The sequence below is a fragment of the Melitaea cinxia genome, chromosome 9 (assembly GCF_905220565.1).
Source record: "Melitaea cinxia chromosome 9, ilMelCinx1.1, whole genome shotgun sequence".
Lineage (NCBI taxonomy): Eukaryota > Metazoa > Arthropoda > Insecta > Lepidoptera > Nymphalidae > Melitaea > Melitaea cinxia.
Window position 1 is genome coordinate 3,271,691 of NC_059402.1, and position 27,273 is coordinate 3,298,963.

General features: G+C 32.1%; 1 protein-coding gene and 1 long non-coding RNA gene across 2 annotated transcripts; one reads left to right on the top strand and one right to left on the bottom strand.

Moving 5' to 3' along the window:
• The first annotated feature begins 745 nt into the window (after positions 1–745).
• Positions 746–10,507, top strand: LOC123656555 (atrial natriuretic peptide receptor 1-like). The gene is made up of 9 exons (XM_045592225.1): positions 746–855; positions 1,513–1,719; positions 2,053–2,199; positions 4,492–4,621; positions 6,051–6,292; positions 6,750–6,844; positions 8,783–9,001; positions 9,883–9,974; positions 10,342–10,507. The coding sequence occupies exons 1-9, from the start codon at positions 746–748 to the stop codon at positions 10,459–10,461; spliced, it is 1,362 nt and encodes a 453-aa protein (XP_045448181.1). The 3' UTR covers positions 10,462–10,507.
• Positions 7,460–7,975, bottom strand: LOC123656447. The gene is made up of 2 exons (XR_006743542.1): positions 7,807–7,975; positions 7,460–7,557 (listed from the first exon to the last, which is right to left on the bottom strand). It is a non-coding gene; the product is annotated as an uncharacterized LOC123656447 (long non-coding RNA).
• Positions 10,508–27,273: the final 16,766 nt, after the last annotated feature.

The following is a 27,273-nucleotide window of genomic DNA, read 5'->3' on the forward strand; positions in this document are numbered from 1 at the left end:
TATATTAAATTTAAAATAAGTTTAAAATCACTAAGAGTTGATTTTGTAGATTTAGGATTTATGGACAACAAACAAGGTAACATTTTTTAATATATTTGTAGAAAGATTTACAAAAAATGTATAAATGCATAATGTAATGTAATGCATATGCAGTGACCACGGCGCATAGAATTTTATACTACTGAGGATCGTAAGTGTGCGGTTTTATCCGTTTTATCTACAAAGTATATTTGTTCTTACGTGAACTACAATCAACAACAACGATGATTTTATTTAATATTAGGTAAATAAGGTTATAAGTTAGGTATACAAAGTTCAGATAGATGTAAGATGATTCAAAACAATTATTGAAATTTCATGCAGCCGATGTAGAGAGGATATACTGAACATATCGTAAGTATTTTGAATACATTTGCAAACCGAGTTCCGATTAATTAATACAAGCGCATAGCTACCTTAAATTAAATATGTGTATCTTATAAATAATAAGAAGATTTAATAAAGAATAAAGTTAAAATAGGCCCTAAAAATACTGTTACATTTATACACTATAATCCAAGTCTAGACATACAGTTTAAATACATACATTATACTCATATAACAGATGCTCAGACTTTAAACATTAATATTGTTTAATATTTACGATTGTATGAGAGTTACGATTGACTCGATCAAATAAAAAATGGTACTGTAATAAAAATGTGTTATATTATAAGTAATATTATTAACAATATTTTTCAGAAATATGAATAAGCGAGATTTATCTAAAAGGATATCAATATACCAGCAAATCAACGCGGTGCTACTCGTTTATCTCGTGAGATGTGTCAAGAGCACGAAGTCTGTGCTTTGGAGGTACTAAAAATATTATTAACATAGCGATATCCATTTTTTTATTAATTTTCTTTATTAGTGGAGTAGTGTACGGTAAAGCCGGTGATGGTTAGTGGTCACCGTATCCGTGATTTATTATATATTTATTATATCGTATGCAATGTTAGGAGAAACAGAAGCGCATTGTTGATTGAACGTTTGTTGTAAACACATCGCATTATCATGCAGTAGTAGATCATGCTTTCTTGTTCAACCACAGAAATACTATGACACGAATAAAGTTACGTATTACCGCAAACGATCGCACGTCTCACACGATGGTAAGCATTCCGTAGCTTATAGTTGTCTGCAATATCAGAAGCATTGCAAGCGCGTTGCCGACCCCATCCCCCTAGGAGCTCTATCACTAGACAGGACACTTACTCACAAACAGGAACATAACACTGCTTGAAAACAGTATTATTTAGCTGTGACCTTCAGTTTGGTTTATATGCTGTCAAGTTGCTCCAAATTATGTGCAAGATACCTCGACCTAACCTATTTACCTCGATCAATCAATTATGTATATTATGGTAATATCTACTTTGTATGTGTTAGTATGTATAATACTGATTAATTCTAAGCAACTTTTACTACACCTCTCTTTTCTTTTTTGGTACCTCAGTTTTCTATTTTTAGGTACCTGTCAGCAGTTTACGAATTAGTTTACACTATAGATGAACTCTCTATAATACTGACTTTGCTCACAAATGTCACTCCTCAAAATCGGGAACAAATTGAAGCGCAGAACCACTTGGCTGTTGCGCTGGAACACCTGCAATCTACAATCCAATACTTAGAAATAGAAATGGTTAAAACCTCGGATTTGGATGAAATATTGTCATTGTAAGTTTAATAACTGCTAAACTAAGCTAATTTAGAACATGATTTGTTTGAAATTAGTGCTTCGTAAATAAATACGAACTGTTTTCAGAAAATAGCGTCAGTGATTATATCACCGTCTAACTTGTTTTGAAGCTTCCTAAGAACTATTAAATATTATCACTGAGTTAATTTCAATAAGATTAAGGTCGTTTATTTACATAAAACTTTAAGGGTATTGGGATGTTAGTTGTTGATCATAAGTAAGAAAATAATGTAAGTGTTCCTTCAATCAGAAGATATATGTAATATAAAAAATGCTTTTACAAAATTTATCATAATACATTTTTATTCCAGTTACAAAACTTCGAGTTTTTTAAGTTTAAATAACACAAGTATGGCGATAGATGTGTGGCGAGACGCGGCAAATAACTATACTGTGAAAACTTACAATAATTTAAAAGAGTTAAAAGACATTCAAAAGAATTTGTGGAGTGTTGTTCGGTAAGTTTGAAAGTCTTATTCTATTCTTATTGACGTATTTGTAAGCATTTTTTAAAGGAGTGATCCGGCGCCCTTTGTGTCGCTTTTTCTTTTTTTTCGTGAACGTATCGATTAAAATAATTTTTAGACACATTCTCCTAACAATACTTCCACAGTAAAATTTGGTAGTTAATCTTAAATCTATAATAAGAATTCTTGTTGCATTCAATAGATGCTGATGATATGATTGATTAATGGGTTTGATTGATGGGTTTAATGGCTTTCAGTTGTGCCAGATGACATGATGTTTGATAAATATCATTGCATTTGACAAAAAATTTAAATCGGAATTCAAATGTAGCCGTTTATATTATTGGATAAGTTTATTTAAATTTATTTTTGAAAGAGCCTTTGGAGAGCGGTATTACGTTAATATCACAACTAATACTTTAATTATGATCATTCCTTATTTAGCTATTGGTTATTGGAAGATCACTTAACACGCGAAACTCGGTTTTTGAATAGTTTAGTTTTTTAAGTAATTAAACTTATGACATCTTTGACTAGCCCCGTTGGCGCAGTTTGTAGTGACCCTGCTTTCTGCTGTGGGTTTTGTGGGTTCAAGTCCCACCCCGAGTCTGGGTGTCATACATATATTTATTTATATATATATTATTTATAAGTTTGTTTATCGAAAAAAAATGTAGCTATAGCAGTCGGCTGTTACCTATAACACAAGCATTAAGTCGATTACTTTAGGAACAGACGATCGTGTGTGTATTGTATAGATAAAAAAAAGAACACTTATATGGTAAAACCGGGAGAGATGCCGCAGTGGGATAGATGCCTCATGTTCTAAAAACCTAACATCCCGAACTCACAAATAAAAATTAATCGCATAAGTTGGAGTCGAAGACACCCCGTACCTCAGATATCCACAGATATTCGTGTGGCAAGGACGCGTTTGGATCGTGTGTGTAATTTTCTCCGTGGCGAAATTTACAAACACGTCAAAGTTTTAAAGGTTAGTATTTAAGGTTGTATAATTTTATAAATAGTAATAAATTCCGTTATATTTTTTATCACGTCTATATACTGGATCATTGAGTCTGCATATAGTTGTAAATAGATGCTATTTTGTTTATAATTTATTTAAAAAATACGTGGGCATCTATCCCAATCACAAAGGATAGTTGCCCTGATTTTTTGAGGTATAGGTGGCCTTAGGTGCCCCTAATGGCACCTATACCTCAAAAAATCATTCCATCTCATCCCCTATTATATCCCATCATTCACCATATACAGGGTAAGTTTATATGTATAATTTTTTTTGTGTCTGTTATATTTTTTATGTATTTAGGTATATTTATGTTTGGATGTTTTACTGATTCTAGCAGAAACATGCCACGAAAATATAAAAGAAAGGAAGAAATGCGAGCTCGAGTATGTTCTTGGACTATAGAAAACCTACAGTCAGCTTTCGATGAGAAAGTATGATTGTGCAATGTGCATGTTGACACTTGATATGAATATTTTAGACCAACAATTAAAAATAATGAATGAATAAATGAATGAATAAATGCTTGTAAAATTTAATTAAATGTATATATATATATATATATATATATATATATAGTAATCTGTGATATAAAAATTATATTCTAATTATAACAATTAAAAGATATAAAAAAACACAAAAAAATTTTCATTGCTATGGCCCATGTTTCTTGGAGACAATCGATGTTTTAGGAGTAGCCTAACCTAACATTTGGTTTTTGGTTTTTCGTTTACACGGTTTAAAGGACATCTATCCTAATCACTATTTTCATGGTGAGGCAACTATCCATATAGGTAGGCATCTATCCTCAAAAAAAGGGTTCACGAAAAGCTAATTTCTGCTTAATCTGCATTGGCTAGGTTGAGAAAAAATAGTCATAATTCAACATCGTATAAAAATCATATTTTTAAAATTAGGTGGCTATTTCAAAAAGTGAGGCATCTATCCCGGTTTTACCCTATCTAAACTAATATTATAAGACTAAAGAGTTTGTAAAAGAGTGGAGTTGTGAAATAGAATTGAAAAAATCTTTTTGTTTGATAGTTAATTTACTGAAGAGGGCTATAGCCTATATATATAGCTGCTATAGGCAATATAAAATTTTACTACGTTTTATCTTCAAACGCGGCTAAAACCACAGGGCGTAGGTAGCATTTCCAATAAAATGAATTCGAATTTAGTTATAATTATTTTACTTTAAAATCTAACATTGATTTATAATCGGGTAATGATAAAGAGGTCTTTTTGGATTCTAGAGATTCAGCAGCAAGAGAGATCTGGATTGCGCGTCGTACTATGGTGTTGGGGGTGAGCGTGCTCGCCGTTGTGCTGCTCGCTGCGCCTGTCCTCGTCGTTCTGTTGCAACACACGCTTGCTACTATACAAGTCAGTATATTTTATAATAATAATAACAATACTCTTTATTGTACACAACAACTATCAACACAATAACATATTACAAATAAAAAAACAGTGTACAAAGGCGGTGTTATCGCTAGAGTAGCTCTTCTAGACAACCTTTGGGCATTTAGGACTCAGCGTAGTGAAAGCGGTAGAGAAGTGTACACAGAGAAGTGAAAATTAGTGTCACCTAGAACATTTTATCTTTAAAGCTTAATAGCCTGGTTCGTGAATCATTTTAAAAATTATTATAATTAATTATTTAAATTATATTATTAGTTATATTTTATTAACGTATTAAAGAAACGATACGTTTTGCTATAGATTCGTTCCAGCAGTGAGACGTTAGAGCCCCAATCAATTAAATGTAATATATTAAAATGTGCAGAGACGATTTTCCAAAACTAACATTATTAACTGACTTCAAAAAAGAGGAGGTTACTCAATTCGACCGTATATTTTTTATGTATGTTCGGGGATAACTTCGTCGTTTATGAATCAATTTTGATAAGTCTTTTATTGTCAGAAAGGAGATATTACAAGGGTGGTATAATAAGGAAACCAAGATCTGATGATGGAATCAAAGAGAAATCGAGGAGAAACCTCGAAAATCGTAGTGACGACTAGTACGTTTGTTAATTTTTTTCGTCTACTTACGTTGTATTACTTGTCGATGTAATTGAAGTCGGTTTTTTTCGTTTGCTAGCAAACACAATTATTTTTATTCTATCCAACGCAAGTGATTACTTAGAACAAAGTATTGTAAGATTTTTATCACGAGCACGTGTTTTAATGAGTTAAATTTTGTTTTCGATAGTTTGATGTTTAAATTATGAAGATTTTACTACTTTGTCGAAGCTTCGAAGTAGATAATTCGGTGTACATTTGCAATTGGCTGTTTCGACAGACAAGTTATCTTGTCTTGACTATCAAACTAGCCAATTGGCGCAGTTTTAGTGGCCCTGCTTTCTGTTCCGCAGGTTGCGGGTTTGATTCTCGCCGGAGTCCGGTTGTAATAATTGTATTTATATATGTATTATTTCTATGTATAATTAAAAAAATTATTATAACAGTCGGCTGTTACTTGTAACACAATCATTAAGTTGCTTGTCATAGGAACAGAATAAACATCACTATCTTTGCCCATGTCGATAGCACCTGTTTAATTTATCAATCTTTAACAAAGTACCAACTTTTGCATCACAGTGCATAAATTAATTTATCATAGGCTGTGTATTTATTTATTTATAATAATACGCCAACAAAGCAGACATTAATACCAGGGTACAAACCAATTGAGTGTTACCTCAATTATAGACACATACTATTACACGTATTATATATTCTACCGTTATGATGACTACATTTAAGAATATTAAAGCTAAAAAATTGAGTGCAAGTAAACAATTTCCAGATATTCACAGAATCGATAGAGCTGAGTACTCAGCAACTGATGGCAGAGAAGCAGAAGAGTGACATGCTGTTATCACGCATGCTGCCGCTGCCGGTGCTGCGGAGACTGCGGGCGCAGCGCACGGTGCCTGCGGAGCACTTCGACGCCGTCACCATCTACTTCAGTGACATCGTCGGCTTCACTAGCATCGCTGCCAGTAGCACTCCCATGGAGATCATCAACATGCTCAATATGCTTTACAGGTGATTCCTATATTTAGAATACGATTCGTTTTGGTTACGAATTCTTGAATTATTGTATATTTGAAAGTATAAATAGTAAATTCTTTATTTGGACCAAATACAATTACAATTTCTTAACCCACCAAACTGTGTAACAGTTTATTGGTGGAATTAACGCTTGTCAACATATATTATACAGTATTATTATTCTTTCTTTACTATATGAATATTATAAAATGTTAGAACATAACTGCCATTTATTTTAAATAGTTAAGTGCAAGTAAATAAGTCTTTGGTAGATGACCTGTGTGGTTTCAGCAGTTTTTTTACTATACCAGTAATTAATTCGTGTGCTGTGGTGCATTCAACAGATAAAAAAATATATATTTCGATTTGTCTTTATTTAAAACATATTCTTAGTTTAAATTACAAGTTATTTTAAAATTTATGCGAATAAGTTCAATCTTTTTTGTTCTAGAATGTTCGATGACACAATAATGAATTACAATGTATATAAGGTGGAAACTATAGGCGATGCTTACATGGTAGTATCAGGGCTGCCACAACGGAACGGTAAGATATATTTATTTCTTCAGGACAAATATTTGAGTGTAGTGAATAATACCATCGCGCGTTAAAAAAATATGTAATAAATATATGTAAATGTAATTAAATTAAAAGAGCATAGAATAAGAGAATATTAATTTTTTCTTAACTCGACGAACTAAATCACAGTGAGGTCAATATATATTAAAAAAAGTAAGCGATCAGATTGGAGTGGAGAGCAAAATTATTAAATCAGACTAATGTAGAAAGTAATTTATTACAAGGAAGCACAATTTTAAGCTTATTACAAATTTGAATGAACAAACAACTTTATCTTCCTTTTATGGATTAAACGAACGAGTTTAACACAACCCGAAATCATTTTAAATCTACATAATGGACCGAAACACATTTTTGATTATTCTAATATTAATTTTAAACTACACCGCGGGTTCGAATTATTTCTGACACGTGGGTGGAGGGTAACTGTGGTGACTTATCATAGCGGGTTTCCGTGACACGTGGCTCCGCAGAAACTCCCTGGATGATCACCCGCCAGTCTCTCGAGTTCAGTTGTCCATCTCCACGACACCATCTCCATCACGAGGTCAGCCAGGGTTAAAAAATTTTGCTCAGTTCTCTATCGTAGATGTTGGGGTCCTAGCAGCCAACTCACAAAAACCTGCCACGTGGTATCACCGGCAACAACGGCACCGCACGTGTCCGCCACGCCAAGGACCCTGGAAGGTCACACCAGAAAGTGAGCCCTTCCGTAATCGACCCCCAACGTCTCTGGATTGACACGGAAATGGCCCCACAAAGACAAGCACATCCTAACATTTTACAATAATTTAATTTAATAAAACAATAAACTTAAGAGCAAATAAAATTAATCTAACACACACAATCTACACATATATTCGCAATTAAAACAAAAGTAAGTTAGTAATTAAAATTAAATAAAAGTGCTTAATATTACAACAACTCACTCAACAAAATCGCACCCTGAACCTGACCGAGGCTAATGACAAAGGAAAAGGAAGGAGCCGCACAGCACCAGCGCTTATATAGTGCTGAGCCTAATCTACACCGCGAACCCCACCAACGGCTGCTTACGCAGCCCTACGTCACATGAAACACGCTAATAGCGAAACGCCTAGCAATGAAGAATAATAATTCGACGAAATGATATATTGTTAAGAGAATGAACGACGAATAAAAATATACGTTACAATACGTTCCATTTTTCTACCATCATAGTTGAAAATAAACTTACTGCTTGCTTGACGGTGAACGTTCACCGTAGTCTATGGAGCCTATGGAGCATTGCAAACGCGTTGCCGACCCTACCTAGGTACTCTGGCTACCTCACCCACCAATAAAACTCAACACTACTTGAGAGTAGCATTATTTAGCTGTGGTCTTTATAAGGTTGATACACTTCCCTAGTCGGGCTCCTTCAATTTTTACCAGGCTGATTTAGGAGTATGGTCGGCAAAGTGGCGAATGCTAGCGTGACATCTCACCCCACTCAGGCGGATGACTGCTCGTGGTGGTTTTTTGTCAGTAAAAGTCTGACATAACCTCTCCGGTGCCCCCGCATGGGGGGAGTATCCATGAGGATTTTCCTTACATAAAAAAGGGGTAGGATCAGCAACGCGCTTGCAATGCTTATGGTGTTCAGGTGAGCCGTACGCTTGTTTGTTGGCCTTGTTGTATAAAGGTTATTATTATAAAAAAAACGAGTGTGTTTTAGACCGCAAGACTGAAATAAAACTTCTGCACAATAGGCCTGCACTGTGTGAGAAAGAGAGAAAAAAACGTGTACTCGCCCCTCTCTCTTACTCCGTTCGCCTTGCCCAATCATACTTTTCGTAACGCTCTCGTCACGGATTCACCAACTTACTTTCCAAGTCAAGCGTGCGTAAAGCAGTTTTAGTTCAATACAATCTACTGATTTCCCAGGCAATCGGCACGCGTCCGAGATAGCGGACATGTCCCTGGCGCTGATGCACAACGTGCAGGGCGCGCGTGTGCCGCACCGGCCGCACGAGGCGCTGCGCGTGCGCGCCGGCCTCAACACCGGGCCCTGCGTGGCCGGCGTCGTGGGCGCCACCATGCCGCGCTACTGCCTCTTCGGGGACACCATCAACACGGCCAGTCGCATGGAGAGCACGGGCGAGCGTATGTATACACATCTGAAGCTAGGCACTATTTACTCTAAACCAAAATTTACTTTATTCAAATATGCTTCAAGAGGAGTTTTGATTCGTATTTGTACAAATTAATATAATATTAGCTTTAATCAGTTTAATAATTATTATAGTCAAAAGTGAAGCTACTACCGATTCGGAATGTAAATTTTACAGAGAAGAATCGGGAAGAAACTCCGAAGTTACTCTTTTAAAAAATGTGTTTTATTATGAAATTAGTAAAGTCCACACATATTTGTTGATAAAGACGTGTAGATTATAAATGATAATATACTCTTGAACTAAATAACTTATGCAAAATGACCACACATATTATGTAATAACATAAATAAATCTAAAAGCGAATGTAAAATAATCGCTTCATACTTTTGCAATTTAATTTGGACTATCACGTTGGTGCAGTTTGCAGTGACTGCTATATGCTGTTGTGGTTGTATGTACAATTCTTGCCGAGTTCTGGTGTTATAGACATTTATATATATTATTTAATGAAAAGATGTAGGCACTTTACTCAAACAAAAACAAAGTGGATGTCTTGTTTTAATTTTCGTTTTAGTGTAGTTTATTTGAACCGAGATTTTTTCAATATCACAAATATATGTGTTCAAGTAGGCTTTAAAGGCATTTTTAAATCGTTCTCTTATTGTTATGAAATTATCCTAACCTTTAAAATATTTCGGAATGTAGATATTATAGAGCGGATCTGGAAACTCGAATAAAAAAAAAAATTAGAATAAAGAAAACAATTAGTACGCATGGTTCTGTCTTTAACTAAATATGTATTTAGACTTAGCACCTATAAACATATTATAGTTGTACTATATACCTATTTACACATATTTTTTTTTACAGCTATGAAAATACACATATCGCATACGACGAAAGCCGCTTTGGATATAATAGGAAATTATATAGTAGAATCGCGGGGGCTGGTTGATGTAGCGGTAAGGCTTTATGGAAATATTATTAGAGGATAATACAAAAGGCGTAATATATTCCTTATCAAATAATAGATGTCAATTTCTTACTTCCATGATTATGATAAATTTAATGACATATTTTGAATAACTATAGCCACTATAAACAAAAAACATAAGAGAAAATAGATATTAATGTTTTTTATTTTATTAATTATATATATACTTTTTGGTTGATTATTATATTTGAGTTTATTTTTGTAGTTTGTTTCAAAAGGTAATATCTAACATTCATCAAGATGCTTTTGGATCATAATTCACAAACTTAACCTTTTTTTTTATTTTCTTTGCCCATATATTCTTAATATTTAGTAAATCGTATAACTTCTTCCAGGGCAAAGGTTTGATGGAGACTTTTTGGTTGCTGGGAAAAGTTGGCCAAGTACAGCCGGAAAGTCCTCGATGTCGTCTGCAGGACTACGACCAGAATATTCTAGAATTACTTATTAAATAATTATTTTCGTTGTTGACTATTAAGTAATAAATAATTAAGATACAAAGAAAATTGTTTATTTCCCAAGATTATCATTCTCATGTGAAACTTAGACGTAAATGAAATTATTTTGCGGGAGCATATTTTGCAAATATAAATTCACATATATTCGCCAATCCAAAAATAGTCAAATATTTACCCAATAGCGAAACTGTATTTTGTTACAGTAAGATCCTACATCATCACAGACCATCAACATTTAAAAAAAAATATCTACCGGTTGGATCTTAACGACGATAGATAACAGTTAATTTAAAGTGAAATATACTTGAATGGTTGACCAAAAGTATGACAGTCGACGACATCAATGGTATTAATTTTCGGATAGGCAATGTTTTGAGACTGATAATACTTTATTGATTGATTTAGCTTCTGACATCCCACTGCTGGATCTGGCCTCTTTTTCCGTATAGCAGACGGATCGGAACTTAATTCATTACGTTCTTCGACTGCAGATTGGTGGATATATTCTCCACTATTAGTGAAGATTGCTATCAGGGAATAAAAAACGGGATCGACAGCTCAACGTGATCTCCGAGCCACGTTGAAGATAACCACAAGGACTCAGACCAGAAATTCTTATTTTTCGAAAACAATTATCCGTATATTACAAAAGAATAATGTCTGCAGTGATCCAACGAATCTCATCAATAACCTATGACGATACGGTGGCACTGAGGTCACATCACAGGTTGTTGCGCATGTTCGATTCCCGCTCATATTATATACATTAACATAGGGCATAAATAGTCATTCTACAACTTAGAAGAAATTCGACAGTCAAATAATGAGCACAAAGTTCGTCAGTTTCAAACGCCGGGGAAGTCTGTCAACGTATAAAGTCCCTGCATGTATATTTATTGCGTCGAAAAATCCCCTATTGGGTAACAACGCTTCATACAATTAAATTAGACATGTGTCTTATAGCTAAAAATTACACGTAATATGACGACATCAAAAAGCTAGATTTATTAATTTTTATATTACCGATGAACTTGCAATGATGTTTAAAAAATAATGAAAAGAAAAAAATAATTATATTATAAATATAACTGCAGTTTTTTTAGTTTTTCTTTTTCGTAGATTTATTTTTCGTCGTGTTTGGTTAAAAACGGTTAATGTAGAATCTATCTATTTAGTATTACGATAGGTAATGGAATACGGTGGAAATAACCAAATAACACCAATAAGGTGGAAAATTAAAGAAGTGCTTTCATGTATCTATAAATAAATAAGAAATATTTTATTAACAGAACTCATTATTAAAAGGTCATAAAAAGCTGAAGTTTTTATTAACTTCAAATTTTATTATTTAGTTATCAGTAATGGACTCTTGATAATTATACTTAGGTCGCTTTTTTTTGTTTTTTTTTTTATTTAAAAAATTTACATCCACGGGCTCAAAATGCCCATGCCTTTTGTTAAACATGCATTATAATTATATTAATACCACAGGCGATTTTTCATACAAACTACAGATCGAAAGTCCTGTGACTGCCTAGTAAAACTAGGACGTGGTGACACTGACGGTTTTTTTTTAAATTATACTTAGATACTAACAAATTACTATTTAATATTTATAACGACTCAAGCTGCGTACACATACTTATACATCATATGGGAAAATATTATTAAAAAAATAAGAGTAAACTACTAACTAACTACAGACTACATAACTACTACTAACTGTTACTCCAGTTGATTGCGTAATACAAATTCTGATCACATTTTTATGCCACGATGTAGATGTGATGTCATCTTGAAATTGGGAAATTCCTTATCAATATAACTAGCTTCTCTGTGCGACTTTGTCCTCGTGGAATATGAACAATTCTGTCATAGATTATTTTTGCAAAACTTTTACTGTTTACGCAGGGCACGCAGCGGAAGCTCTCAAAAGGAAAACAAACCCGATTTTGAAACATTATTCATTGGTGCTCCGCTCCTATTGGTCATAGCGTTATGATATATAGCATATAACCTTCTTCGATAAATGGGCTATCTAATACTGAAAAAAAAATTCAAACCGGATCAGTAGTCGCTGAGATTAGCGCGTTCAAATAAACAAACAAACAAACTCTTCAGCTTATAATTATAGAATTATCGTAAGCTTTGCTTATATTTTAAATTTGACAGCAAAACATTCGCTAGCTATATTTAGTTAAATAATTTTTTCTTTGTCACCATTTGTCAATTTCAACAGTTAAACGCAACGCCATGAATCACCCTATGAATCGTCCCAGGACCGCATATATAATGTGTGAACACACAGCCAACAGATCAGTCGTTGTAAGCTACAAAGAAACGCGATGAGGTCCATTATCCTCCTGCTAGTGTGCGTGGCGCTCGCTGCAGTCTCTATAAGTGAATGTAGAACGATCGGTTCCTTGGACTCGGAAGTTCAATCGCTCTCATCGTTCGATCAAGACTTGCTTATTAGTGGTGAGAAATTGGTGAGGATGAAGCGAGATGTAATTATAAAACCAGGGAATGGATGTCCCAGTGGTTATAAACGTTTGGGTTCAGTATGTCTACCGAAATCAAAGTAAGTTCTATTTTCATTAAGCATTGAGTAAAATTTGATATTTATATATAAAAAAAGGCTCTTTTTTTACAAATAATTATTTATTACTTACGATACGCAGCGTATTTAAACACGTTTGAAACTCGAATTAATAATCGTGTACTCTAATACTCGTGTTAATAATCTTATATCATCAGTAATTTGGTAACACGATGATTTGTATATTAATTAATTGATACCAATTACGCCAATTTTTAATTAACAAATCTAATATATAAAATTCTCGTGTCGCGGTGTTTGTAGTTAAACTCCTCCGAAACGGCTTGACCGATTCTCACGAAATTTTGTGTGCATATCGGGTAGGTCTCAGAATCGAACAACATCTATTTTTCATCCCCCTAAATGCTAAGGGTAGTCCACCCCTATTTTTTAAATTTTAGATAAATTATTTATTTTTTATTTTATTATGATTTTTCGTTGAAAAATACAAAGAACCCTAAATTTTCACCCTTTTACCACCAACCCCTATTTTTAAATAGCGTTTAGCGGCAAGACAACGTTTGCCGAGTCAGCTAGTTTAATATAAAATAGGAAAATGTTACTGTTTAGATGGACTTATTACGTCGAAAAAAAGGCTACATATTAATAGAATATTACACAAGGCCGGTTTTATTTTATTACTTTTAATTATACTGTAATGCCTTCCTTACCCTACATGAGGAAAGTGCCTATACCCAGCAGTGGGATATTACAGGCTGAAGCGTAAGCGTGTAATGTCAGAAGTCAATATTAATGATTCAGAAATAAAACATACATATTCATCTTGTTCACAATCTTTTATCATCCTGTCCATTCGGAATGATGTCTTTTGATAATAAATGCTTATGAATATTATTTTAATTTTTTACAGAATCCACGGTAATAAATATAGGGGACACATATCAAAAAGAAAACAAAGAGTAAAGCAATAAAGCTAAAAAGCCGAACACGTCTTCTAAAAAGGTCTTAAAAGATCTGCAGCTACCAGCAACTACCTCAATACTTGATACAAGGACACTTAACATAGATGAAGAGCAAGGAATATATTGAAGACAAAATAACTTATAACCTATACAACGTAACGTAAAAACAATCAAAGGTGTCATTACTTCAGATTCCTAACATGTAATTGTTTTGGCTGTATGTATGCGTGCTTTTGTCATATACCTACATATATATTCTGGTGCTGACATGGAAAATATTGAGTTAATTTTAACATTAAGTTTAAACACTTTAGCTGGTCTAAAGATTATTTATTGAATTATATTTAAGAACTACTATTTATTCTTATACATTTGCTGCGGAATTTGTTTTAAATTAATTTATAGCACTTATTTAATTTCATTAATTTATCATTATTTCGTTAGTGACGTATATTTCCAAGGATTTAATTTTTTTCTTCTACATTTGATGTTACTTTATTTGTGTATCATTGCTTGAAATTATTTTTTTACTTTACTTCAAATAATATGAAGAATTTGAATTTTTTACTTGATTGATTGTGTAAACATTTATGTATAGAAATTGAAGTTGTTGTTTTAATGTAGTGAGCCTTCGATCGTAAGTATCGTATAAAAGACAAAGAGTGAGATTAGTATTACATTTTAAAATAAATTAGCTTTAAATATTTAATCGTACTAATATTTAATTTTAACATTAATTTTAACGTTATTTTGATTGCATTTTATACAATAAGTGTTTTATACTCTGTTTAAAAGACTGATTGTTTTTTATATTATTATTTAAATAAATTATATTTCATTTATAACCATTATTTTATTGTTATCAATTCATATTTATTAATTTATTTAATAAATAATAAAAAATAATTCCTATAATTTTTATTTAAATTTGTAAATTTTATCTCGCCGATAAAATTGTCTAAAAAATTGAAAATATCCATCCTTTAAAAAAACGTTGCTCAACTATCAAATATGTTATAAAAAAAATAGACATATAATTAAATAAATAGGAATTATTTGCTGACAAGGCATTCATATACACATAAATATGTGTATAATGTAATAGTAAACAATATTGCTGTTCTTTAAAAATATTATACAATAAAACAACAATAATACATTTTAAAGTTTAAATATTGTTGTTTCAGTGGTATTTTGTAGGAAATAGCAACGACTGAAATTATAATTTTGATATAGCCTTCCGTACAATAGACAGCTGAATTTATAATTGGTTCCATCTTATATCGGTCTCCATGGTAACGAGAAGGCTGATAAACATGCAAAAATTGGCATGTGTTCCTTTCGTAAATATTAAAGATGAATAGAGGTTTAACGAACAGTGGTAAATAAGGAAGTAAACACGGCAATTTCTCTATTCAATCTATATTAATAAAAATGTTCTCTGAAATGTATATAAATTGTAAATTATTGTATTATATTTAACAATTATAGTATTTGTTATTGTCAGGACAAATTTTGAAAAAAAAAAATTAAAATGGCGGTTTGAAGTTCATCGGGTCAGGTAGTTTAATACAATTATTGAAAGATAGGTTTTTCGTGTGTCCTTCTTTGGCTATCGGGATGATGTTGGAATTCTTAGAGTGTATTCTAGCGAGGAAGTTGGATCTACGGTCGATGGAGGTAGACTGCTTCACTGAGGGCATATTGTTGGCAGGCAGTATTTTGTCATTTTGTTTTTTTTTTTTTTTTTTTTTAGCAAAAGGTGTCATACTTACGGGTTAACTTATGTATTGACTATTGAGATGCTATAACTATTTATTGTATAATTTATTATTAAAATTTTATAATACTTATATAAATATTCAAAAATTCGACATTTAATATAAATTATAATGTCGAAGAAAAACGTCTGTGAAGATAATTTAAAACATATAAAGCGATTATACATAACAGGAAAACGTGAGGTAATCTGTTAATACAGGTATTTCCTCTAGGTTTTTGAAGCAAGGCAACGAGTAGTAAATACCAACAATATGCATATTATAAAAAGGTAAGTTTGTATAATCTAATCATATTATATTGACAACGAATTGACGATTTTACAGTCACAGAAATATATAAAATAATTTTATTTATTTTTTATCTATTAAATTTTATTGCACACACATAAAAGAAGATACATTTTAGAACGATTAGATACAAAAACAAATAATGTATGCAAAGGCGGCCTTATCGCTTATAGCGATCTCTTCCAGGCAACCTTTAACAAAGGTAGTATAAGAAAAATATGTCGGTAATAGTGCGCAATCACCAACGCGTGCAACGCAAGTTTAGTACACATAATTAAATCAATTTACAAGACTAAACGTAGTTATATAATACAATATTCATACATTTAAACGGTATATACCTACATAATTGTGTTTTTATTAACCTAATAATTTATTGGTTGTAAAGAAATATTTAAGTTACGTTTTACAAGCAAGTTATTTTCTTTCAACTTGATTTCGAAGTGATGTCAAGTTCAAATTTTTTTTTGAAAATATTTGTGTTTGCTCAAAAACGAAAAAAAAAAATCGACTTCAATTCAGTCCGACAAGTTACACAATGTAGGTCAAAATAATTGTCAATTAAACGAATTCACTTAATATGAACGCTTCATAAACTTTTATACATTCTTTCTTGTAGCTTTACTATCCTACGTGTCATCGAGGCAATCGACATCGTTTCTTAGGCACTGAAATCTATTAAATCTAAGAATTAATTAAGTTTAAGAAATAATGATTTTCCTACATCGAATTAAAAAAAAAATCCTTCGTATTTCACTTTATTTATGACACATTTCTTTTTGCAATTGTGGATAACCGAGCCGAAAAACTGAAAAGCAAAATAATAGGCGTTTTTTATTTAACCTTAATAACTAATTTCTTAAACCAATGTACGTAAGTATGTAAATAATATTGAGTCAGCGCCAAACATACAAATTAATTATTAATACGTAAAGCGTGATGCTAGGTGGCGGCGCGGCGCGACACGCCCTTTCACTGAGAAATGCCCAGCGAGACAGCAACCGGAACGGCACACGTTGTTGAGAAAGATCGTGCAAAGAGGGTATTTTTGGGAATCTTAATATTTATCGCTGAAGATTTCACATTGCATTGTTAATTCTTTAAATATAGGTAATTTTAAATTAAGGTATTTAGTATTCATTTTTCATTGATTGCTTGGCGCCGACTAAACATTACTTACATTAGTTGTATACTTAAATTAGTTTAATGAATTAGGTATTAAGGTTAAACGAAAAAAGTTTATGACTTTTTAACCGACTTCCAAAAAAGGAGGAGGTTCTCAATTCGACTGTATTTTTTTTATGTATGTTACTTCAGAACTTTTGACTGGGTGGAGCGATTTCGACAAATTTTCTTTTAATCGAAAGATTGTGTGTGTCATTTGGTCCCATTTAAATTTATTTGAGATCTAACAATAACTTTTCGAGTTATATCTAATAATGCGTTTTTACTTGACGCTGTTTTCGTCGATCTACGTTGTATTATACCACATAACTGTCTACTGGATGTACCGATTTTGATAATTCTTTTTTTGTTGGAAAGGGGATATTCCTAGCTTAGTACCATGATAAGAAAACTAGGATCTGATGATGGAATATCAGAGAAATCTCTCAAAGAAAAAGAAAAGAGGGAACCTCTCGAAAATCCGCAATAACTTTTTACTGAGTGTACCGATTTTGATAATTTTTTATTTAATCAAAAGCTGGTGTTTATCATGTAGTCACATTTAAATTTTATCGAGATCTGATTACTATTTTTTGAGTAATCTTTGATAACGCGTAGTTACTTCACTATTTTTTCCTCGATCTACGTTGTATTACTCGTCGATGTAATTGAAGTCGGTTTTTTTTTTCGTTTGCGAGCAAAAACAATTATTCTTTTCAATTTTTTTGGCAGTTAATTTTTTTTTGTTAAAGTTTTTATTGTATAATTTTTTTGTGACTATTATCTACTAATTACTACATGCTTAGTTTTTGAGTACTTTTAAAATAGCCACCTAGTAGAGCAACGACACTTAAGGGTATTGCTTTATCTGATCTAGAGCAAAATAAGGTATTACACAATCCTTTAGCTTTAGCAGAAATGCAGATATTAAGAAGTCTACACACAAGTTACTGACAGGTGTGATAGGGTAGGTTAACTTGACAGGTAGGTCATTCGTCGAGAGGTCATTTTTGTAATACACAACTCAGCAATAAAATCTGTGAGTAAACAATAAATAATCCCTATTTCCCACCCTTGAGGCAGGAATTTTTTCCCAAATGTATATGGGAGCAACTTCGAGACTTACAATATCCAATTAAATAAAAATAAATTAGCAAAATCGAAACTGCTCTCTAAAAATTATGTGAGGTCATACATAAAAAAAATAAACAGGTCGACTAGAGAAACTCCTCAGTTTTTTCTTCGGTTAAAATGATAAATAAATGACTTAATAATTCTTCTCTATTGTTTAATAATATTTTTTTTTCATTCGAGTACATTTATTTGAAGGAAAACAGGACTTTATAAAAGTAATCAGAAACTTATAAATTTACAATAAACAGGGGTTAAGTTGTTGGAAAGAGAACGGTTTGCAATAAAAACAAAAACATTTAATAAATATTTTTTATTTAAGCTATTAATACACAATCAGTCTTCAAAACGGATACGAAAACACCGTTTTTAAATTTAAAATAGAAATACCACTACACTATACCATTAATTGAAGAAAATAAATAATAATACGGTTAAATATTTAAAGCTCATTAATTTTAAAATGTAATACTAATCTCACTATTTGTCTTTTATATAATAATCGCGACTGAAAGTCACCTATTTACTTAAATTATAATAACAATTACAATTTCTGTATGTGAAAGCTTAAAATTAACGGAACATTACATACAATCTCTGTTTCATGATGTACAAATCAAGTTCAAAATTTCAAATTGTTCCCATTATTAAAACAATCAATTGAAAAAAAAAGTATTAATTACAAGTCTACACCAAGAAAGTTATATTGGATATAAAGAAATAAAATTGAAAATTAAATCCAACAAATCTATGACGTCAATAAATACGCAAATGAAATATAAAATTATGAAATTAACATAATAGCAACGAACTAAATTACTAGTTTAAAACAATATTCACAATTTAAATAAAAAAAAAAAAAACGAATTCCGTAGCAAATGTAATCTTTAGACCAGCTAAAGTTTTTAATCTTAATGTTAAAATTACGAGTAACTTAATATCTTCCAAGTCAGCACCAGAATATGTGGACTTCGTCTATGTTAACTGTTCTTGTATCAGCTAAAGGGGTGGTTTCGGTAGTTGCGTTTTTTTCAAGATCGTTGTCCAAATTTTCTTTAGCTATTCTTTTCCCGCTTCCTCCGATACCTTATTTATTTTAACTCGCTGCCTGTAAAGAATGAAATAATATTAATAAAAATAATAATCGCTAAGCGTTCTTTATTATTAGGTATTTTTTACTGACAGATTAAACAGAAAACTGTTCTGATATATTTCGGAATAAGTAATAAAATATTTTATATTAGTTTGTTATTTACATAAAAAATTACAAGTAATGAATTTCGACATATGGAGTTTGAAACTAGAAATAGATAATAAATCTTCTAGCTATCCTTACATAGTTTTAAGTTAATATGTATACCTATTTAATATGTAAATTGGCATTTTTCGTAAGTAAAAAGCCATTTAAAGTATTTCTATCATTATTTACTATTTATTTATTTACACATTATAAAATAATACATAAACAATAAAATACCTTTTTTTTATTTTTATATAACTAAGTCGGCAAACAAGCGTACGGCTCACCTGATGGTAAGCGATTACCGTAGCATCTCGTTTATCGTAGTCAGAAGCATCTCAACCGCGTTGCCGACCCTACCCCCAATCTCCCTCAGGAGCTCTGGTCACGTTACTCACCAACATAAACACAATACTGCAGTATTATTTAGCTGTGATCTTCTATAAGGGCGAGGTACTTACTACCCCAGTCGGGCGGTTTCATTTTTTGAGCATGACTGTACACTCATAAAAACTTAAACAAGTTTGTTTTAAGAGTGTTGCACTCGACAGACACATACCGGCTGTAGTGACAATTTTATCTTTCATTAATTCTATCATTTGAATAATAATGTTGAAAAAGTTGATATTTTAACCAAATCAAATTAAGGAATATTTGTGAGAGATTGTTAGCAGGGAAACAAGATCTTGTTTCACTTTTAACGATTTATACCTGTTTTTGCTAGCTAACACTTTAATAAAAGAAAAAAGGATATTTAAAATAATATTTACAAAATGGTACTATACTGCCTTTTGTCTATATTATTTAATCATCAGAAAGTCATAAAAATTTATAAAAAAATATTTATTTATTTATTTATGCATAAAAAACTTAAAACTAATATTACAGTGAACTCAATGCGTTAGTTATGTTCTGTAGGTACATAATAAAATTCAACTTACTGTGGGTAATGGAATGCAAACAGTACCGATACGTTTATACTTTATCGGACACCCATCCCCGCGTTTCTGAATTATATCTCGTTTCATTCTCACTACTTTGTCACTTATTAGAGAGTCTTGATCGAACGATGAAAGCGATCGAACTTCCGAGTCGAAGAAACCGATCGTTCTACATTCACTTATAGAGACTGCGGCGAGCGCCACGCACACTAGCAGGAGGATAATGGACCTCATCGCGTTTCTTTGTAGCTTACAATGACTGATCTGTTCGCTAAATGTTCACGCATTATATATGCGGTCCTGGGACGATTCATAGCATGATTCATGGCGTTGCGCTCGCTTTTTAAAATTCAAATTAATTTGTGAACTAAAAATGTATTGGATTAATAGTACCTAATGATTATAGAGGCCGCGTTGGCGCAACGGTCACAGCCATGGATTGTACTTGTTGGGCTGGCGGTTGCGGGTTCGATCCCCGCACATGACAAACATTTGTAATGGCCATACAGGTGTTTGCCGTGGTCTGGGTGTTTGTACAGTCCTTGTGGGTCTCCCCACCGTGCCTCGGAGAGATCCCCGCACATGACAAAAATTTGTATTAGCCATACAGGTGTTTGCCGTGGTCTCGGTGTTTGTGCAGCTCTTGTGGGTCTCCCCACCGTTAGAGAGCACGTTAAGCCGTCGGTCCCGGTTGTTATCATATACACCTGATAGTGATCGTTACTCGTAGTAGGGAATATATCTGCCAACCCGCATTGGAGCAGCGTGGTGGATTAAGTTATGATACTTCTCCTACATGGAGAAAGAGGCCTATGCCCAGCAGTGGGATATTGCAGGCTGAAGCGAATCATTATATATAACAATGCTAGCAGATATTTTGTCTTCCAATACTAAACGTAGACAATGGTTTGAACGAGGTAGGGCACAGCAGGAAATATCCTGCTCAAAATCTGGAGCAGCCCGACTGAGGAAGAAGACCTTACAGAAGATCACAGCTAAATAATACTGATTGTATGTACTGTATTCCTGTCAAGCAGTTTGTATTCCTGTGGAGGAGACCAGAGCTCCTGGGCTATGGGGATTGGGGGTAGAGTTAGCAACGCACTTGCGATGCTTCTGTCGTTGCAAACGTCTATAAACTACGGTAATCAATTACCATCAGGTGAGCCGTACGTTTATTTTCCGACCTAGTTATATATAAAAAAAAATTCAATAATTCTTAAAAAATCCTATAATTCAATTCCATAATTTTAAGATGACATCACAGCAATATCATCGCACAAAAATGTAATCAAAATTAGATTGCCCAATTGACTGTTACTATTTAATCTTATTTTTATGATGAATATAATATAAAGTTAATATTTATTTGTTAAGTGATTTGTAATGTATTTTGCGTTACTTGAATTTGAGAACTTGACTTGGGGAGTAAGTTGGTGAATGCGGGACGAAAGCGTTATGAAAAGTGTGATCGGAAGAGGTGAACGGAAGTTGAGAGAAATATAAGTTAGTGAAGATGAGAGAAAAAGAGAGAGAGAGAGAGAGAGTTACGTTTTTACGTCTTCTAAGTTTTACTTCAGTACACTTCAGCCTGTAATATCCCACTACTGGGCATAGGCTTATTTCCCCATATAGGAGAAGGATCAGAGCTTAATCCACCACGCTGCTCCACTGCGGGTTGGTGAATATATTCCCTACTATGAGTAACGATCGCTATCAGGTGTACATGATAACAACCGGGACCGACGGCTTAACGTGCTCTCCGAGGCACTTCAGTCGTGTGGTCTAAAGCATGAATGATATATAGTACACAGTAATTTGTAGTACACAGTAGGCTATAATAGTTATGTGTCAAATTCTAGTTTGTAAGCACCTCGCGTTAGCTTCTAATAATAAAACATTCCTATTTTAATTTTTTATAATAACTAATTTTTTTACTTTTCGTAATAGGCTTTATTACGTAAAAAGAACGAATATGTAAACTGGCTGATTTTAATAGTAGCGATAATCTAAGCTATCAGCGCTTCTAATCAAATACAACGACAAAAAATATGCAAAACTGCAGTAATATATTTTATTTTAAGAGCTTTTTTGTCGTTTAATTATGTTTTATACACTAATAAAATTATATTACTAATATAATTATAAAAATAAATAAATCTTTGTCTTTTTCTTACGAGTTACTTCGGTTCGGCTTGTAATATCCCACAGCTCTCCCCTCTTATATATATCTTATCTTATATAATATATATATATATAGGCCTCTTTCCCCATGTAGGAGAAGGATCGGAGCTTAATGTCGACGAGTTACTTACATCATATTATGTATTGTGTTTAATATTTGAAATATTTTCTTTGTTTCAACAGCTACTTGAGTGCAGGGTACATTTCGAATCTAATTATAAAATCAAAAACAACTTTATTCAAATAGGCCCAAGAGCACTTTTGAATCGTCATTTTACAAATTAAAATTTTAAAGATAATTTAAAGATAATTTATAAAAGTGAAGCTACCACCGATTCGGAATGTAGATTCTGCAGCGAAGAATCGGCAAGATACTCCGCAGTTACTCTTTTGAAAATAATATATAAACTGTCTTTTAATACAAAATTAGTAATAATTTGCATGAAATACAGCGTCACTATGTTTACACATCTTTATCAACTATGTAATCCTACCCTCCTTTATCTATTAATATTTTTGAATAAAAACTTTAAGTTTATGTTAAGTGAAGTTGAAAAATAGGGGATTTTTTTTATGTAAAATGTCTCGGGACTTTATGAACTGCCAGACTTCCCCCGCGTTCCAAATGGCTGTTCTATTTTTGTAATGTTTTTTAGTTAATGACTTATACAAATTGCTATGTGTGAGTAGTAGAAATGAATTATTGTGCGTGTTCTCAAATGAAAAAAAAAATACTTTAATTTTTCGCACACAAGTAATGAAATAAAAATATTAATTGAAGTCAATCAGTATGTATGATAATATTAACTGAAACTGCTCAGATTTCGTTCAAATTCAATCGGGACTACAAGACAAACACCAGTTTTTGAAAAAAAAAACTTTGAAGTATTTACATACAATCAAATTTTTTTTTCGTTTCGGTTACGTACATCAATTCGGCTCATAAATCATCAATTCAATTCGGTTACATAATCGGTTTACAGACGATAGTTTTACGTGATAGCGTCATAAAGAACATTGATGAAAAATTGCATACTTTAATGAATTGTATTCAATTATTATCACTGAAGTATAATTATTTTACAAAAAAGGAATTAATGGAAAATTACAATTACAACATTTATTTATTCGAACTGCTAGCTCTGACGTCACGTGAGAAAGTCAAAATACAGAGTACAAGAAAAGACGAAAGTCAAAATACAAATACAAAGTACAAATGTAAGAAGATTGATATAAAGTCTTTTTAATTTGAATTTTGACTGAAAATATGTAGAGTTTACTTAGTGTGTTACCGTACACAGAACACAGTACACAGGGAAAATTATTATATTAAACACAAATTAGCAATTTATGGAATAAAATTATCTTTTATAATGTGTAATAATTACTATACCATATAAGTACTTTCGTCTGACGTTAAAAATTCTGCTAACACAATGCGTAATTGCATTTAGTAATAAAATAAAATGCTACTCATTTTACGATGATTATTACGAACTGCAAAGTTAGATTTAGAAGAGATTTTTTTTGTTTGAAAATAATGAGAGAAAGTAAGTAATTTTTGAAAAGTACGCGTTGTATAAAACTGTTAGACAAGAAGATTTCAGAGGCTAATGCTGTGTGGTTTTGCATAAGATAATACAGTGATTTGTGTACGTTGTTATAGCTGTTCGTTTTTCAAACTATGCGCTCATTTCTACATTTTTGACGAGTGGACATAGGGATGTGTCATCAATGAAGCAAAGATCTTTAAGCCTGTTCTAATAGTTGTATATTATTTGATTGGACATATTTCTTCAGTTCATGCATGTTTAATCAAAGAAATGTAAGAAAAAACAATATAAAGATAAAATATAGCCATAGATTGAAGATTTCAATTCGATTCTGTTCCAGATAGGCACTCAGGTGGTCCGTAAGCTTGTTTTTCGACCTAGACGTATAAAAATATACACATAAATTTACTCAGTTTTATAAATTCAAAGTTGAGATTTGGCATCATCAATATGAAAATGCAATAATGCAATATAAAATAACACCAATTGTTCATAGCACTATTATGAAATTGTTTGCAACTTTGGAGCAACTATTACGAAATCGCTTGCAACTTTGGAGCATAACATTGAAGCTATTTCTTTCTGTGTGTCTTAAGAGGCAACTAAGGGATAAAAAACTTTTAATATTTACCTGGAACTGTAGAAGCCAATCTATAGCGGAAAAGCCATCTACTTATTGGTTTTTAATATACAAAAAAAACTTAATATACAAATCAAACATCGTTATAGAAAGATAAAATTTAACTGATTTTACTTGCAAATAAAAAAAAAATCAAACAAATTAGTTATAAATACATATACAAATATGTAGCCTATTAAATTTTAATTGTCCTGCTGACCATTTCGGGTTTATATGCAGTATATAAAAACCCGAAGGTCAATTTATTTTTATTATTACAAGTATTTCTATTCTAACTCTTAAATACTTAAAACTAATAGAATGATACGTGCGTATTTGTACATGAACATTATGTTGTTTGTAGATATCACGTGTTTGTATATATTTTACTTGGATGTACATTCAATCCATTATTTTCTTTTTGATCTGAAAATAAAACTTTTAAACCTACTGTTAGGGTGTAAGAGGTGATTAAAGTGTTAGATAAAATCAAATTAGGGATTGCAACCCCGCGGAATAGAAACGTGGGACTGGTCAATCCAGTACTGTATCCTGCGGTATCCCGCATTTATAAAATAATATTATAAAATCCAATTGAAACTACATATTTTTGTATGTAATAACTTTCATTTGACATGTCATATATAATTTAGTAATCTTAATCTGTTTCCTAACATAATAATAATTAAATTATAATCAAGTACCAGTAATCCGAGTTTTTTGGCCAATCGGGTAAATAACCGGTCAATTGGAAATGCGCGGAGTAGCTAAGATATGGTTAAACCTAATTTGTGCCAAGAGTATGACTAATTTTTAATACATTCCTTTGGCATAAAACATATGATCTGCGGTTAAAAATTTGATTGAGATCTGAATATATTTTTTGAGCTATTCCTAATAATAATAATGGGTGTATATTGTTTTTTTTTTTCAATTACCTAGTTAATATTATGTATTATGTTTTAGTCTTTCGGCTTCTACGCTTAAGTTGGACCATCATAGATGATCGTCAGGCACAGTTCTATGATTCCGTTGGACACAAAGCATCACATTTCATTTTTATTTTTTTTAGCAAAGTCTTATTGGTTCATCATTACAGCCTATACAGTCCACTGCTGGACATAGGCCTCCACAAGTTCACGCCAAAAATAACGTGAACTCATGTGTTTTGCCCATAGTCACCACGCTGGGCAGGCGGGTTGGTGACCGCAGTAGTTGGTCGCACCGAAGACGTGGTTGTACGTTGTATTTTTTTAATTTGTTTTCATTTTGAAGCTCTTTTTCTAATTCTTCTCCTTTTAATTGCGGAATCAATATTAAAAAAATAAATAAATATATCATCGTAAATTATAAAAAAATATGCTGATCTATAACCAAATTTTCATTGTGTATTATAATAACTTATATGTATGAACTAATTAATTATCTGCGTTAACTCTTCGAGGCTAAGATTAGAATGTTTAAAACAGAGAGCGATTAATTTTACATTAAAATATGTACTCGACTTATAATACTTTAAGTAATACAGAATAATTGAAAACAACTCAAGTAAAATGATTATTCTGTCACTTATGATACTAAAAAATAAGTAAATACTAGCTGACCCGGCAAACGTTGTCTTGCCGCTAAACGCAATTAAGAAATAGGGGTTGGTGGTAGAAGGGTGAAAATTTAGGGTTGTATGTATTTTTTAATGTTGTATCATAAAAAAATAGAAATTAAAAATTTTGTCTAAAAAAAAAAAAAAATTAGGGGTGGACTACCCCTAAGATTTAGGGGGATGAAAAATAGATGTTGGCCGATTCTCATAGATACCGGATAAGCACAAAAAATTTCATCAAAATCGGTCAAGCCGTTTCGGAGGAGTATGGCAACGAAAACTGTGACACGAGAATTTTATATATTAGATATAAGTACTTGTAGCTATTTGAATTGCTAATGACTGGGAAACGCGGACCGGTCTTGAGACGGTTGGGGCTTTACATGTTGGCATGTGTTCATCTAATTATACGTTATTTTTTAATAATAGTTAATATGTTAATAGCTAATAATAAGTCATTTCCATATACATAAAATCAAATCTGAGACCTAGTGATGACCCATTTTTAATCGACTTCAAAAATCTCAATTCAATTATATTTATTTCTATGTGTGTTACCTGACAACTTTTTACATGTATCGATTTCAAAGATTCCTTTTTTATTCGATATCTAGTGATTTTCGAGCTGTCCCGTTTCAATTTGAGTCAGAATTGACTACTACTATACTATACTACTGTTCACGAGTTATCACTAATTATGTGTCTTGTACTATATTTATCGGCATAAATTGGAGTCGGTTTTTATTTCGTTTGACTAGAGTGAAAAGGGGGAAATAATACACAACA